Source organism: Drosophila santomea, chromosome 3L (assembly GCF_016746245.2).
Source record: "Drosophila santomea strain STO CAGO 1482 chromosome 3L, Prin_Dsan_1.1, whole genome shotgun sequence".
NCBI lineage: Eukaryota > Metazoa > Arthropoda > Insecta > Diptera > Drosophilidae > Drosophila > Drosophila santomea.
The window spans coordinates 8940049-8955944 of record NC_053018.2 but is presented as its reverse complement, the minus strand read 5'-3'; the positions used below and the strand labels follow the sequence as shown (position 1 = coordinate 8955944).

General features: G+C 43.9%; 1 protein-coding gene across 8 annotated transcripts; it reads right to left on the bottom strand.

The window, feature by feature from the left end:
• Positions 1-21: 21 nt before the first annotated feature.
• LOC120448017 (hippocampus abundant transcript 1 protein) lies at positions 22-15722 on the bottom strand. 8 transcript variants are annotated; one of them, XM_039629752.2, is made up of 10 exons: positions 5979-6373; positions 4660-5371; positions 4324-4572; positions 3135-3230; positions 2544-3068; positions 2273-2481; positions 2126-2212; positions 1962-2059; positions 1623-1895; positions 22-1458 (listed from the first exon to the last, which is right to left on the bottom strand). In XM_039629752.2, the coding sequence occupies exons 2-10, from the start codon at positions 5062-5064 to the stop codon at positions 1361-1363; spliced, it is 2040 nt and encodes a 679-aa protein (XP_039485686.1). In that variant the 5' UTR covers positions 5065-5371; positions 5979-6373; the 3' UTR covers positions 22-1360. The 8 variants fall into 8 exon arrangements, with proteins under 8 accessions (XP_039485686.1, XP_039485684.1, XP_039485688.1 ...); XM_039629750.2 differs by having other exon boundaries at positions 4324-5371; positions 5979-6383; XM_039629751.2 differs by lacking the exon at positions 22-1458 and having other exon boundaries at positions 1489-1895; positions 5979-6392.
• Positions 15723-15896: the final 174 nt, after the last annotated feature.

The following is a 15896-nucleotide window of genomic DNA, read 5'->3' as shown; positions in this document are numbered from 1 at the left end:
GATAAATGAGTCTCGAGTTCATTGTACTAGCGTTTCATTAAACAATTTTGTTTATTTTGGTTTCGTTTAAAACACTATGTTAGACGTTAAATAATTTACAATCAAAATTTGGGTTCAGTTTTCTCGTATATGTTCTGTCTCTCGTAGCCCCCAAAGTTTTCCAAAGGGGCGCTACTCCATTGACCACCAGTCCACTGCTCACACGGGTGGATGTGTATGTACGTAAGTCCTATGTCGGCATGTTTTCATTTGTGGGTGGGTAAGTGGGGGAGTGGAGGAGCAAGTGGGGGAGTTTTACACGATTGTAGCAACATCGAAAAATATAACTTTGATATCTATGGTACTATACTATACATACACATGCACGTGTGCTTCCTATACGTTCAAGCATTGACTTTGTTGAAGGCTCTGCACTTAGTTGCGTTATTATCAAAATAAAAACTACAGCGTTGCACATGATCGGAGGCGCTAACTTCGCATACGGCTAAATTAAAAACATTTCAATTTGTGTCAGTGCCCATACATATATCTCTCTATTTATATATACATATATATGTATATACATATTTCTCTCTTATATACCTTGTGGTTTTTCGGTTAAAGTCGCCTAGTTTATGACCCCATTCATTATAATTTGCAAATTTATTTCTTTAGAGTTTAGACTTTAAATCACTACGATTTTCAAAGTAAAGCTTGGTATTCAGTTTATTTGGATTTTCCTCTTCCTAAGTGTTGTAACTAAACGGCTTTGGGGGTGAACTAAATTAGAAATGCGATCGATATGCGGGATGCAGTATTGTGCTGTGCTGAATTTACGCGGTTTCATTTCATTCGAAGATATCGGATTACACTTACTTGGTTTTTTTTATTATTATTTGGCAGTTATTTTGTTGTTGCAAAACATTATTAGCTCTAACACCTGTCTGCTGTGATGTAATCCCAACCCAAAGAGAACCAACAGTCGCAAAAGCAAAGCAAAAGGAAACGGAAGCCAGAAGCCAAAAGCCAAAAGCCGGAAAAGCGGGCAAGCACACGGGCCAATCGAATCGAATATATGTGACTACGTTACTTAGGCGATAATAAATTAGTTAGGAAATATAATTGGGCTGAGGTGGTTTGTGGTGTGGCAAGGTGCTTTGTGGAAACTATGGTAAAACGAAGATCTAACCATCAAAACAATAACATTATCTCGGCCTGATCTGCGTTATATATGCACCTAATAGACTCGAAAACTAAAGCCAAACTAGTTACAGCATTTGTTACAGTTACAAAATCCTTAACTCCTTAACACTGCTTATACGTATCTATAGCCACCAGCTGCATTCAAGTTGTGTGGATAGGTCGCCTGCGATGGAGCGCACTACAGCTGCGCCAGCGAGTCGGAGCGGATGAGCGGCGCCAGGGAGCTGGGCGCTTTGTGACCCGTCTCAATCTCGTACTGCACGTCTAGCGAGGCACCTGCGAAAGATCGGAACGGAAAGTCATCACTGGGTTTCACAGTACGGGGAATTTTATTCAAGAGTAGGTTGCAAATGGTGCATCTTGCTCTGGGACAATGGATGGGAAAATGGTTAAGTGGGTGGGCGAACTCTTCAACAACGACGGCTGCTCTGGACCCTTACGTTTCTTTTCCAAGTTGGAAGTCTGTCCCTCCGGAATGAACGCTGACACTATTATGGCACAGAAGACGCACAAGGCGCCAAACACGAAGGGCGGACCTGGCACATGCTGTGAGATCTTCTCCACGTTCGTCGCCCTGCTGCCGCTGCTCTTCGCGTGCGAGTCGTGGTCGTCGTTCAGATCCACGTTAAACAGGTAGAAGACGACGCCGAAGACCGCCGGACCCAGGCCATTGCACAGACCCCTCATGCCCGTGATCATGCCCTGAACAGCACCTAAAATACGAATATTTCAATCACTAAATTTCTTTTAAATGGAGCAGTAAAAGTCCTTTTACTTACCCTGACTCTCGGGAGCCGCATAAAGGGATACAAAAGCACTGATGGCGGGATACGTGATGGAGCCCAGGGCAGCCACAACGCCAGCCGACCACATCATCCTGAAAGAAAGGAAGTAGAATATAATTTATATGATCTGCCTGGAAGAAGTGTGAGTTATTACTCACCACTTTTGACTGCCAAAGCCGTACCACAGCAGCTGCACGATTTCCAGGGCTAGGCCCATTATGATCGTGCGCTTGGCTCCAAACACTCTGAGAAAGAAGCATGTAATTAGTCAACAAATAAATGCAGCTGATGAAATTTAAACTCACTGCATGAAGGAGCCGAGTGTGACTTGCACCGTGATGCTGAGGATGCCCACTATGGCTATGAAGACCGAGACCTCGACATAGTTGAAGCCCATCTTCAGCTTCAGATAGACAAACATGCAGGAGTACTCCCCCGCCTCGGGCAGATAGGATAACAGCACGGTGAGGCACAGCATCAGTACGGTCTTATCGGTGCCCACTTTGCGCAGCGCCTAAAAAGAGCAAAGTGTTACAAAACGAATACCAGTACCAAGAGGCTACAGTCTGAGCTTACCAGAAAAGGATCCGCCTGCTCCCAGCTGATAGGCGCCCCCCAGGATGCGGGGCGCATCTTCTCTGACAGACTCTCCGGCACGGCCACCAGTATGAAGAATACATCCAGGAGCGCAATGGCCGTGGAGAGGGCCACGACCAGCGTGTCGCCGTACATCTCCATCAGGGCATTGCCCAGAGCCGGCGAGATGACCAGACTGGCGGCGAACGTGGCCGAGGCCAGGCCATAGGCCTTTGATCGCTCCTCCGGCGTAGTGACGTCCGCCACGTAGGCAAACACCACCGAGAAGGTGACGGCGAAGGCGCCGCTAATTGAGATCATGGCAAAGAACCACCACGTATTGATGGACATCAGCGGTATGGGCAGGCAGGTGAAGAATACTGTGACTAATAGGAAAAACTTTCGGCCCCAGATGTCCGAAAGGGCGCCAATCAGCGGCGCCGACAGGAACGACAGGATGCCCTTGATGCCCATGACCAGGCCGTTCATAAGGAATGTGTGATCCGGGAACGTCTGGTTGAGAGTCTGTTTGCGGAAGAAGCAGTAAAGATTAAGATCTGATACAACAATAGAACATAGAATCGAACTCACCGATATTATGGGCATCGTCAGCAGGCCCCAGGCGAAGAACTCTAGAAATATCACAACCAGCGCATGATGAACACTCGGCTCCCCGATGCCGGAACTCTGTGAAATAAATTAGATGGCTCATTAGTAACAATGCAGTTTTATCTATTGGCAAATTAAAGGGACGTGCCCGCTGCCAATTGGCATAATGGCAGGATGCACTGGCGGCGCACCCAAGCCGAGTGAGTGCGTCATCGTTATGAACGCAGCCAGTTGGTTGATAAGGCGACGAGAATGCCGCGTTAACCCTTTGAGGCCCCCGGCCAATTGGTGGCCGCTTTTATATTTGTAAACATTTGAGTCCCGCGTCAGCTAAATATAAATTGTACTAAATGCGAAACTTTTTGAGCTCGTTAACTGCACCAATGTCATCCGAGGCGGCTGGCAATGGACTCGGAATGCCGGCAACTGATTTGTTTTGTCGCGCATCAATAAATAGGAGACGAAATCCAAATTTCAAATGATCAAAAGAGATCGAATGAGTAATTAAATATATATAATTAAATATAATAGCTAAGACCTTCGCGGGTTAAAGGCGACTCATAATAAGTCTATTGAATTATTAATTACTAACGCTAATTAACTGGAAACTTGAATTGACGAGAACGACATCTAATGAGCCTTAGTGTTTACTACATTCAATTGACTCGAAACCCAAGTTGATAACCGGAGCAATCCGATTTTTTCCTATTTTATAGTTTTCACTACTTTTATGTTCGTTTATATCTAACTTATTCGTTCTAACGTATACTTATAGACATGATTTATGGGAACAGTGCCTAGAAATAACACTTTCTAGTAGTTAGTTTTTTTTTCAATAATATTCTCCATGAAAGCAATAATTTTCCATGTTCCAATTACATGTGGCGAGGTCTGAGATAAGCGTTATCTGTTAGATAAATAAAACTTTATCGCATAAACTGACAGTTTATCTTACATTTGGTACATCTTATCTGCTATTGTGAAAGAAACCCAATTCGATTCTGAATAATTATGTAAAGCCATCAACGTGTTTAAAAATGAGATAATTCATAATAATAAAGCTTCATTCAACATCTAGCTCCATTACCTATAGCGAGTATCATCCGTGTGTGGAATTAGTGGATTCAGTAAAGGGTTATCTTAAATAAAGTCTCTGTTTTTTGGGAAATACCTTGCAGCAGCAGATGTTGCATACAACGCGTATCCACTCGAAGAAGCGGTTCCGCTTTGGTCGCTCCGGAGTCGCCTCCGAGTTGCCGCCCTGCGACCTCATCGAGATGTAGGAAGCGGCCGAGTGGGTGCGCCTGTGGGCGGCTCCTCCGCTTCCGCCGCACACGCGGCCCGCTGCCGAGGACGCGGTGATCGCCGTCTCCGCAAATGCCGCGCTGGGATGTGCCGCTGCAGCTGCATACCGCGATGTCTGCGGGGATATGGAAGTGGAGGTGGAGGACGAGGATGAGGAGGCGGCATTAGAGGGCGAGCTCTGCCGCAGATCGCACCCACTTACCGTGGGCACATCGTCCGCATCGTGCTGCTGACTGCAACTGGAGCTGGAGCTGGAGCTGCTGTCCGCCTGCTGCTGCTGCTGCTGCTGCTTGTCCTTCAGCGGAGAGTGCCGCTTGGCCAGCTGATTGCCACGATCGCCAAAGGCGGGAGGAGAGAGCGGCAGGGAGCTGATGGTCTCCACATCGGCCACGTCCGCCGTTGTTGGTGTCGAACTGCTGCTGCGGGTGCTCAGACTGTCCGTTTGTTCACCCGACTCCTGACGCTCCCGATCTCGATCGCCGGGTGCCGACGGCTCACCCTTGGCTGCCGTCGGTGAATTGACCTGTTCCGCCTCCGAATCCTCCAGCTCGAAGCTGCTCTCCAGCGTGTCGCTCTGCCGCTGGCCATAGCTCCGCCCGCTGCGCATGGTCTTGTGATCCGTTTTAGCTGCGTGCCTCCCTATTGGTTTCTAGTGCTTCTGTGGGTTCGGTTATCGCACTAATTTCCATTGCCACGGGTCCACGAACATGGGCGCTGTGAGTGGTGATGATTTCGTCTATGATTTTGGGATGCTATCCGGATGTCCAATGCTCTTCACTCCGCTCCACACCGCTTATCTCCTCCTCGTTTCTGCGACAATCGAAGCGAAGTTCTATCTTATCATTTGTTTGGCTTAAACACGCTGTTCTTTGCTACCGCTCTTTTTTTCTTTTAGTTTTGAGGCACTTCTCTAGCTGCAATTAAAGTGCCGCTTACTCATTTGAATTCATGCGAAACGCGCGTTTTGCTTTCAGCTGTTCCCAGTGCAAATTCACTAGGAATATTAAGTTGGCGAAACAACATGCTGAACACATCACTCTTGTTTATTGATATTTAATGAAAAACCGATCAAAACTCTGCCCCAACTCGAAAGATGTGCGATTAATCTTTGGAAAATGATGTTAATCCTTAAAGAAGCCGCAAAGTATGCTGTTTTTTTTCGGAATTTAGGTGTGTTATCCACATTTATTTGGCCCAGAAAAAGATAAAGATCGCGCTAAAAGCCACTTAATGCCATTGCTTAGTGGCGATTTTAGCACCCTGGTGTAAATCGCAGTCGCAAGCTTGGATAGGCTCGAAAGTAGATCGATCAACATTAGCAAACGAGTAAACGAGACAACGAAGCCATTTAAATCGAAGCAAAGGCATCAAAGTGAAATAAATGGAAAATCAAGTCGCTGCTGCCTGGCAATTCACAGCAATTCACAATTTTCCGGCAATGTCAGATGGGCAGAGATGAGTGTGTGTGTATTTTTCTGGGAAGTGTCCGGTCCGCAGATCGTGGAATAAACATTCACATACCCGCCGCCTTCCCGACTTCTGGATCCCTGAAACTCACGTCCGCTCACAGCGATTCGCACCACGCGCGCGTATATCGATCTCTGAAATTTTTATTAAATCGACAGACGAAAAAAAGTCACCTAGAATTTTGACAAACATGTGAATCAAAAACATCTCCAACTCTGACGTTGTCGGTATCGAGATCGTTTCTCCCCCCCAAAAAAAAAGAAACCAGCGACGTCTGCTGCGTTCCAAAGTGCGCGACTCACTAAATTGAATCGCTTGGGCACTCGGTTCTCCAGGCCACCGATTCGCCAGTGCTCCAGTTTTTCAGCGAGCGGAAGCTCGGCAGAGCGCCACAATCCCAGAGAGAAACACATGTCCACCTGCTGTGGAGCTTATTTAGAAAAGAGCCACAAGCAGAGGCACTCGATACAGCAAAGAAATTGAGCTTGAAGTAACGAATGTGGGATATCCATTTGCGCTTTTAAATGCAAGTACACGAAATATGATGATGCACAATAAAATACACAATATTTATAGTATGATTAAGCATTAAGTTAGTCACTGGCTTAAAATGTGTTTCCTGTTTTCTATATGCTTATGAAACTACAGATTTGCTTCTAATGTTGATTTTAAACGAGGGTATGATCATGTCAAACATTAGTTGGAAGCACACGTATTTTATAGCCATTGTGACTTGAAAAGTTTCGAATTCTATTAAATCGACAATTTTATTATCCAAACTGGCAGAGATACCCCTCACTCGTACATGGTGCTACGGGGAGCCACAATAAAATGCCCAAAAGCAATTGTCGCACATATCACATGGATGAACTTGACAACGATGATGAAAGTTTCGCGTTAAAAGCAAATGAGCAGTGGTCTCCAGTACAATGGAAATGTTTTTGCTACACGACCACATGAGTTTGATTGCTATCTACATACATAGCTCTCTGGAATTATGCTGGCCACTAGTGTTGGCTCGACAAAGTATCAGGATGACGGAGCCGAAAAGATCTGATGAGTTAGTTTTTGGGATTACATGCCATAAAGCATGTACATATGGATGTGATATTGAAAGGGTATCATAGAAAACAGGCCAGACCAACTGAAGGTTAATGCATAGAACTAATTTGGTCCGTTGTTAAAAGAGATTATATCAACAAATAGTGAAAAATATGTTAAATACATATATTACATGCACTAAACTTTATTGACAATATATATTATGGTATGTAAATATGTAAAATGTTCAGCAGAATGAAATTGGATTAAGTTCGCGAACTTGATGGGCATAATTCTCCTCAACTGTCAGTCAACCGCTGTGCGTGGAATTAGTTAGATGAAACCTATTTAAACCGAGTTCCAAGCGATGATGGTGACCTGAGCGCCGGCCTGGCCAGTCCGTGGGAAACGGCAATCGGGTCAAGTGCAGGCCGTAGAACAGAAGCCGATACAGAAATTCAATTTCCGCGACAGGACAAGGGATTGGACTTGGACTTGGACAGCCTGTTGTCCGAGAGGGAAACGCTAGCTGCCAAGTCAATCATCGGGAGAATGAACCAGAGGATCTCATCCACCAACCCAAGCTCGTTCACATGGGCGGCCTGCATATGTCGCATCAAAAGGCATTAGGAGCGACCTTGACAGGAGCGGCAAGGAAAGTAAAAAAACAAAAACGGGGGAAATGGGGAAAGGCATCCGTTTTGCAGGCACAGCAAAAAACAAAGGGAAAAAGCGGACAGACAACAAGTCAACACGATGGCGTAACGATTTGGCAAGAGACATGCTGGAAAATACATTTCCATGTTTTCCTTACATTAATGTCACAAAAAAGTGAGAGACTAGCGACTAGTTTGTCGCTGGGCTGGGCACTGCCAAATTGAAAAGCCGGCTAAAACGGGATGTGAGCTAACGACTGGCGATGGCGACTGCTAAGCTAAAGGTGCCCTCGAGTGGCATTCGTTGCGAATTTCTGGTTTTCTGGTTTGGTTTGCTAATTAATCTTGCCGGTCATGGGCAATCCATCTGATGGCTTGCCCCCGCAGGACACGCAAAAAATTTAAATGGCCAAAAGGCTGGCGAGGTCAAGTTGGTGGCCACTCAGGTGAAATTCGTGATGCAATCTAAACTCCATTAAAATGCATTTAAACGCACTGAAAAAAAATATCTACAATAAATTGCTATGCATCAATAATGACTGCAAGCTTCTACATTAAATTAGTAGTCAGAGTTTGTTTTAAAACTCCTAGTTTAGAAATCTTAGCTTTAACTTTGTAAAATTTGTTTCAACTTTATTTTAAAGTGTAAGAATACAATAATATGCAAAGAAATGCTTTCATATTTCGATTTTTTTTCCATTTTATGCTAATTTTGTAGATGGTATTTTGGCGAAGCCACAACCCCTTTCTCCACAAAGATATTTTGCGCTCGTGGCGCACTTGATTTCGATTTGGATTTCGCAATAATGCCAAGACCACCAGACAATGGCCAATAACTGGCAACTCCATTGTTGTGGCTTATTGAAAAGTAGGCCAAAGCCCGCGGCACCAAGGACACCGAACACTGGCAGCCCAGAAGTTGCCCCAAAGTCATGAAGTGGAATATTCTGCTCCCCGATACCTTCTGCTTGCCACATGCCCAAGTCAGAGATTATAGCGCGTGGGTGGCTGAGTTGGCAGGTGCTTGAATCCTTAAGCCAAGGACTGTCGCAATTTTAATTAAAAATACTCCAGCAGGCCTGACGGCACACACAAATCAATCAGCGACACTTTTGGCAGGCGTAAGCAACTCAAATGCTGGGCATTAAAAGCAAACAATAAGCGGAATTCCATTCCATTAAATTTCCTTCTTCTATCCGGGCTTTTTGTTTCAAAACTGTGGACTCCAAAATGTACCTTTTCCTGTTGGGGTAACAAAAATAACTCATTTTCTTCACAAAGCATTAATGAAAAAGACATTTTAATGGAAATTATCAAAGAAAGGTATATGCATTAAAATGAAATATGAAGAAATATGAACACCTCGCTAAAAACAATTAAACAACCTATAACTGTAAAATGTACCTACGAATATATATGATTTCCTAATAAAATAGATTTTCTACATACATATATAGATTTTCTTTCCAAATATATTTTCTACTCATATAGATTTTCTTCTCATATAGAAGAGCTTAAATTCCTGTCATTCCTGCCAAGTGAAACTGAAAACGCGCACATGAGCACTTCTATCGACCAGCGAAGCGCTTTCATCTTTCTCCTTAGCTGATGCCAAATGTCAGCCCACATGAACGACGACTGGTGGCTAATGGAGAGCATTCCGTGGCACCAAGGTCATGTGAGTGCACGAGCGGCGGCTAAATGAAAAGGACAAAAAATGCTGAAAGAGACGAGCCTGTGCCAAAGCAGCAGATGCCGTTGAAATTCAATTCAGAGCCTGCAGCGCGCGTGCAACGCTGCGGATACGTAATGTGCCTGCTCACATTAGCCAGCCAACACATGCACACATACGACCTCTCGTGAGAAGCAAACGCTGCCCGCTGCCTTTCAATATTAAAAATAGTTTGTCAACAACGTGGCCAGAAAGTGTCAAGCTGCGACGGGTGCAGCGTCTAAATGGGTTTCAGCCCCATGAGCACCAAGGATCAGCGGGATGAGCAGGAGGAGCAGAAGGAGCCAGATGGGAAGATGATTTGTAGCTCACTGGCTTTCTGGGTTGACATTTTGAACAGCCCACTGCCGCCCGCAAATAATCAATTTAATCGATTGGCTAAAAGATATACATACATACATCGAAAAATGAAATGGAATTTTCAAATTAATTTGACAGCTATCTTTAAACAAAACTCCCTCATTTGTATAATCCCTCAGTTTGCATAAAATTCAATTGTTTGTAATAGTTGTAATCCCCCGGAGTTCTAAATTCAAATATTGACCGATTTCAGGGCATAGGAATAATGAAAAAAGGACACAGGACACCACAGCAGAGCACATGATTTATTGATTTTGTGGTTTCACACAGATTCCGGCAGCTAGATAATGGAAATTGCAGTGCTGGCAGCAAAAACATCCAAATCGCTGCAATCCCAGCCGCAATCATCCAAATGTAGTGACCTGGGATTTCATCAGCCACACGAAATGGATGAAAAAAGCACAGAAGCGAAGCGAATGAATGGCGTCTCTTATTGATTAGCGGCGATGATGCACCCAGACCAATCCAAGCGAACCGAACCCCCTGGCACCACCCAACCACCCAACCACCCATCACACCAGCCGAAAGCTAACCCGATCCGAATCTAAATTCGATGGCGAGCACCCGGCTGACCTTGCATGCCGCACCAAGCACCAAGCACCGTGGACTATTGGCTGCCTGGCTGGCAGACACGGCACACAAGCAGTTTTAATAAATTTATGATTCCCGAACTGTTGCCCAAAAAGTGTTGACACAACCAAAAAAAAAAAGAGGGAAATAAATCCAATGTAAATGCAACAACCGCAAAAGGACAGAATGAAAGCTGCAACACGACAGTTCAACTGCATCAGCGGAAGTCGTGCAGTTAATTTGCATAAGGAGACAACGGAAGCGAGTGCTCCGAGGATTGGCACGTGGCCAAAATGCCACAGCCCCAAAACGAATGGCACTACTAGGCTTAGATAATTTCCTTGGTACTGCATTAGCAACTGGATTAGATTATATGGAAACACAAGAACCAGCGGCCCATATGCACATAAACATATTATTAAACAACCTTTTTGTTCTCTACGAACAGTTGCATTATGTAATTGAATTGGCTAAATAGTTATCACATGTTTGCATATTATTATCGATGTAAGGTACATAAATCAACATAAAGTTCTTAAATATGTTTAAAATGGAAACAACTTTCGGACAAGTCAGATAACTTTGAAGCGTACCTTTTAGTCACTGGGCTATGAAATAAAGTGCTGCACTTGACACTCTACCCATTGCGGCATGTCTATGTGACAATAGGAGCAACCAGCTCCGACAAAAGGGGAGATTCCCATCTCCGAACAAAGCCTCGGAATTGGGGATATAATTTATGGATGCCAACGCGTTATCCAACGGCGTTTTCTGGGACTCGAGCAGCCACTCATGTGGCGAAGCGAAGTTTCGCCATAATTGATTGGCATTCGAGCCCCTGACTGTGCAAATCTTTGTCCTGGCTTCAGGACTCAATCCCAACCTATAACTCGGGTCGAGGATGAGAATGGAAATTTATGCGTGGCAGAGTTTTATTCTTTTCGCTTTCCCAGCAAAAAAATAGAAAAAGAAAAGCACATAAAAAGTGTCATGGAAATTTTGCGGCGAAGGTTTATTGAACTCTAGACATTTGGTTAGCAAAATAAACGTGGAGAGATGATTTCTCGCCAGAATGACTGCATATGAAGTAATCTGTACGCTATAAAACACGCTTAAACCCATATAGAATGCAAATCAGATTGTTGCATGCACCGCAGAAGAGATTATCTCACATTTAATGGGCCCACATTAAATGAGAACCTCTAGAGCCAGAAGCTCATCGGTCATAAAAAATCATTTTACGAGCGCTTAATGCAAACGGAATTATGCGAAGTTCTCGGAACATTAAACAGCAACAGCATACTGGTCAAGGAAATTATAAGGATCGGAAAATGGGCGAAAGGACGACCAGTTTAGGTGACCTTCTTCAAGGAAAGCGGAGGCTTTTTCTTTTCCTTTTCGTTGCGTTTCTTTTCGTTTCTATTCATTTTCATTTTCGTTTCCATTTTTGTTTTTGTGTGCGTCAGGCGGGCAAAGAACAAAGAAAATCAGTAACACGAGAGGCTGAGGAAATTCGGTTTTCAAGGGGAAAATTCTCCGCCACATTTGGTTTTTCCTGCGCCAAAACGAAGATGCGAAGAAAAACCAGAGATACATATTGTCTGATCTTATGAAAAAAAACATAATTGAGCCGAGAATAACAACAAGAGTGGCGGTGGGGGTACAGTTACAGTTTTGCGTAACGGGACGATTTTCCCACTTTTCCGTGGGTGGAAAGCTGAAAAGCGAATTGAGTGGGTCAGCGAATTGAGAAGCATTTCAAGTTCAATCTTCGCTTCGTCCATTTCCCACTTTTCAAACATTAAATTTGCACAAAAACACACATTTTTCACGGAATTTTCCTTTGGGGAAACGAGCTGTTTCAATTTTCTTTGCTGTTCATACAAGGCTCTATTTAATTGCACATGGTACCGATCCGATATAATTAGCAACAAAAGCAGTCACGAAAAGAAAACGCGTGGAAATTGTTTTGGCGAATTTTCCGTTTGGTACACAGCGCGACAGAATGTGCGCTACTTCGATGTGCGCTTTTCCACACGCTGCGCCGTACTCAGCTGGAAAAGCGTCTGGCAGAGCATTTTCTTTCGCTTTCGCTTGCACTTTTCCTCGCGTTTTTCATTTGAAGCTTTGGCCGCGCAAAGCTTTTTGGTATTTTCAGAAAATGCCTCTCACTGCGAACTCATGATTTATTCTAAGGAATGCACATGAGTGAGGTTTACAGACTTGAATAAATTATTTATGTTAAATGTTCCATAAAAAAACGTTGAGAGTATTTCTTTCTTCTTAAGCCTAGTAAATATATTTTATTAAAAATTTAATTTTCCCCTTTGGACTATCACCCACATTTTCCCTGCCCAATTACTTTCGATTCTTTCACTTTCGTCGTCGATTTGCTCCATAAACCTGCTTTCTCGCGTGCTCGAGAATTTCCCACAACAATAACCATCGGACTTTTTGGCCAATGTTTGTTTGTTTGCCTTGTTGCTGTTGTTGCATGCCACATTTTCCCGGCTTCGCATTTTCCGAGCAGAAGCTTTCGCTCAACGGGCCATTTGCCATTTGCTCTCCTGCGACTTCATTCTGTGGTTTTACTTTTACATATCTCTGGCACCTGTTCGCTTCTGCGCCCTATCGCAGTGTTTTATGAATGAAAACAGCTTTTCTGCTTTTCTATTTGACTCACGGCGAAAAGCTACTTTCGGTGAATAAATTTACAAGGGAATTTTGGCAAAAAGTTCAGAGAACCACGAAAAACAATGACTTGTTCTGGGGAAATTATCTAATTGCTTGGGAACGGTAGTACACTGTACACTGAGCGCATTTACTTACGTTGGAAAGTAAATTGAACACAAATTTGTAAATGAAATTAAATTTCTCCTAAGGTTTCAAAGGGAATAATCTTGTGAAATAAAGTGCATAAAGTATTCATGACTTTCTTAACAATTTTCCGCATTTAAAGGGCTTCCTAATGGAAATGAATTTTTATGAAAAATGGCGTCGTCTGAAGTCTCCTGGGTGGCATGAAGTCTAATGACTATCCCGTGCAGGATAATTAGTGGCTAGCCAAGGTCGCTCGGCAACTCCGAAACCCAAATTCTCGTGGCGCGAGCCCCAATTAAGTTTCCCAGCCATTAGACAGGGAAAACAAGTGAAAATCCAATGGGGGAAATGGGCAGGAAAAATAGAGCGTGGCGCAGGCGTCATGAGCTTTTCAGCTGGCCAGCAAATCAAAAACTGTTGCATAGAAATGGGAGCTTGGCGGCAGGCTGGCTACCAAACTCCAGGTGAATCCATTTCCCCAGCGACCAATTCAAATTGGACATGGGCTGCAAATGGGAATGGGGGAGTTCCTCCTCCTCACCTGAGTTGCTCATAATGTCATAGCTGAAACTACCGCCATTACAAAGGCTGTTTTTCGAGGGTGGAAAGTAATGGTGACTAATGTAATATTCACACGCGCAGTGATTTTCCAAAGCAAATGAGCGATCATTAGTGCTGGAAAGCCAAGAACAACACACATAGGTATAGCATTGGAAAAGTAAACAAAAGGCAGTTCAATGGCCCCGAGTAAAAATAAAACCAGAAACCCGAAAAGCACTCAAAGAGCAGAAAGCGAAAGGCCAGAACCCACGGAGCAGCTTCTCCACGAAATCGAAAGCCGACCACCACAAGTGGTTCATCTGGCTGCGGGATGGATGGGGTCACCGATGTTGAATTGATTACGCCATCGCCAGTGACACACTTATAAAACTAAAAGTGGATGTGGAACTTCAGCTGGAGCTGGAGCTGTAGCTGTGGCTGGAGAGGAGTGGAGTGGAGCACTGGCAAATGAGGAGTCACCGTGGGAGTTACCCACTTATCAATCACGTTTTATGCCTTTACTGCACTTCATATCCGAATCCAGTGCAGAGCTTTAAAACAATCGCCCGATTTTTGGGGGAAAAACCTTGTGATATTATCGCTACTATCGTAAATGGATGAAATCGCCTGATGTCTGCCACATTTACCACCCTCTACAGTGGATATCAGCTTTATGGGCTTGCTTCATCATTAGCGATAGGAAAGTGCCACATTTTCACGCAGTAAGGCACACAAATTACGCTCACTGAGGGAAAAATCTGACTAGTTTTACAGCCTATGCTGTGCATTGAGTGTTTTTCTAAGAAATGGCTTGAAAAGTATTGTATTTGCAATACTTATATGTAGTAGTTTTAAGATAATTGCTAGTTATTCAGACTTAAAATACCGCGTGGCTTTTTTTTATCAAATAATTAGCATAACACGATCATAAACAAAGCAAAAGTGAAACGTGTTCAATATGGCAGAATTGCTGATAAGAAAATGGAGAGCCCTAGTAAAGTACTTTGCTTATGGATAAACTTTGTGAGCTTATATTGATTTTATAATTTTAATTTTAATAAATCTTAATCTAACACTTTAAATTTCACACAATCTTTAAAAAACTAAAAAGTTTTGCAATTGAAATTACCGTCCAAACTATACAATTATATTACTAAAAGTAATCACTGTGTATATTTCACATCGAAGCATCTTAATAAACACAAATAGGGCTTTATGCGATAATAAAACACCATAGTTCAGTGGAATGTAGTGCCTTTCACTATGATATCTAGATGACATTTATTTCTGGTTACAGAAAGTGCATATTTCATATCAGAGCGTAATTATAAACATACAGTACTACATGTCCAGTTCGGAATACTACAGTAAGCACTGTTTAAACCCCCGTGCCAACTGAGTAAACATTTCAGTGCTCGAATCGTTCGTTTGATAGACCTCGATTACGTCTAAAAGTAATGCCCAAATCGCGACTGGAGCGTCAAGCACACGCCGTTTGCTGAATCACCTTGGCTCCGTAGATAAGGCCACTTATAGTGATATCGGAACGGTGCTAGTCCGATCCGAAATCCGTGAATATATGCATATGTACTCACCGTGAAGACACTCTTGCTCTTGTGGGCCCGATTCCGTATGACCAATCCCGCCAGCGGCTTCTTCACATGGATTTTGGGCATCTTGGCGGCGCTGGCAACGTTGCGGCTACGTGGCTTTAGCTTTACCGTTAGCTGTGCAGTAGCTGGGGGTGTGCGGTGTGTGCTTGTATTTGTTTTGACAATGGAAACGCCGGAGAGATGCTGGCCCTTTTTTTTGTTCAGTGTTTTTCGCTGTACTGCCTAACAATTTGGCTGCATCGGCTGTGTTTTGCTCGGTGTTTACTACACTGTTCACTTTACTACGCGGCGGCACTTAATTGAGGCGCACACGGCACGGCACACACTCGATTTGCTCGTTCTATTCGCGCTTTAATCACAATTATTAGTTTACCATTAAAGTGACGCCTGGGCAACAAGAAGAACAACAACAACTGCGGCGGCGGTTTAGGCGGCTCGCATGCCTATGGGCTAACTGCCATCGACGACCTCATGTGGCTGGAGCTGGATCACCGGGATCTCTGGGCAGTTTCTGGCAGGGATTTGACTCAACGGAGCTATTTTCACGAAAATTTAATGCGTTCGTTGCAAACACGGGCCGAGAACAAGGTCGATTTGGGGCTAAAAAACGCCAAAAGCGGGCGCTGTCAACATGTGTTCT

Excerpts from the sequence above, each read along its gene's own strand:
- LOC120448017 (XM_039629748.1), bottom strand. The coding sequence starts at position 5,064 with ATGCGCAGCGGGCGGAGCTATGGCCAGCGGCAGAGCGACACGCTGGAG. Across the intron at positions 3,231-4,323 it reads GCAACATCTGCTGCTGCAAG|AGTTCCGGCATCGGGGAGCC; the intron begins GTATTTCCCAAA and ends TTTATTTCACAG. Across the intron at positions 2,482-2,543 it reads AGCAGGCGGATCCTTTTCTG|GCGCTGCGCAAAGTGGGCAC; the intron begins GTAAGCTCAGAC and ends TGCTCTTTTTAG.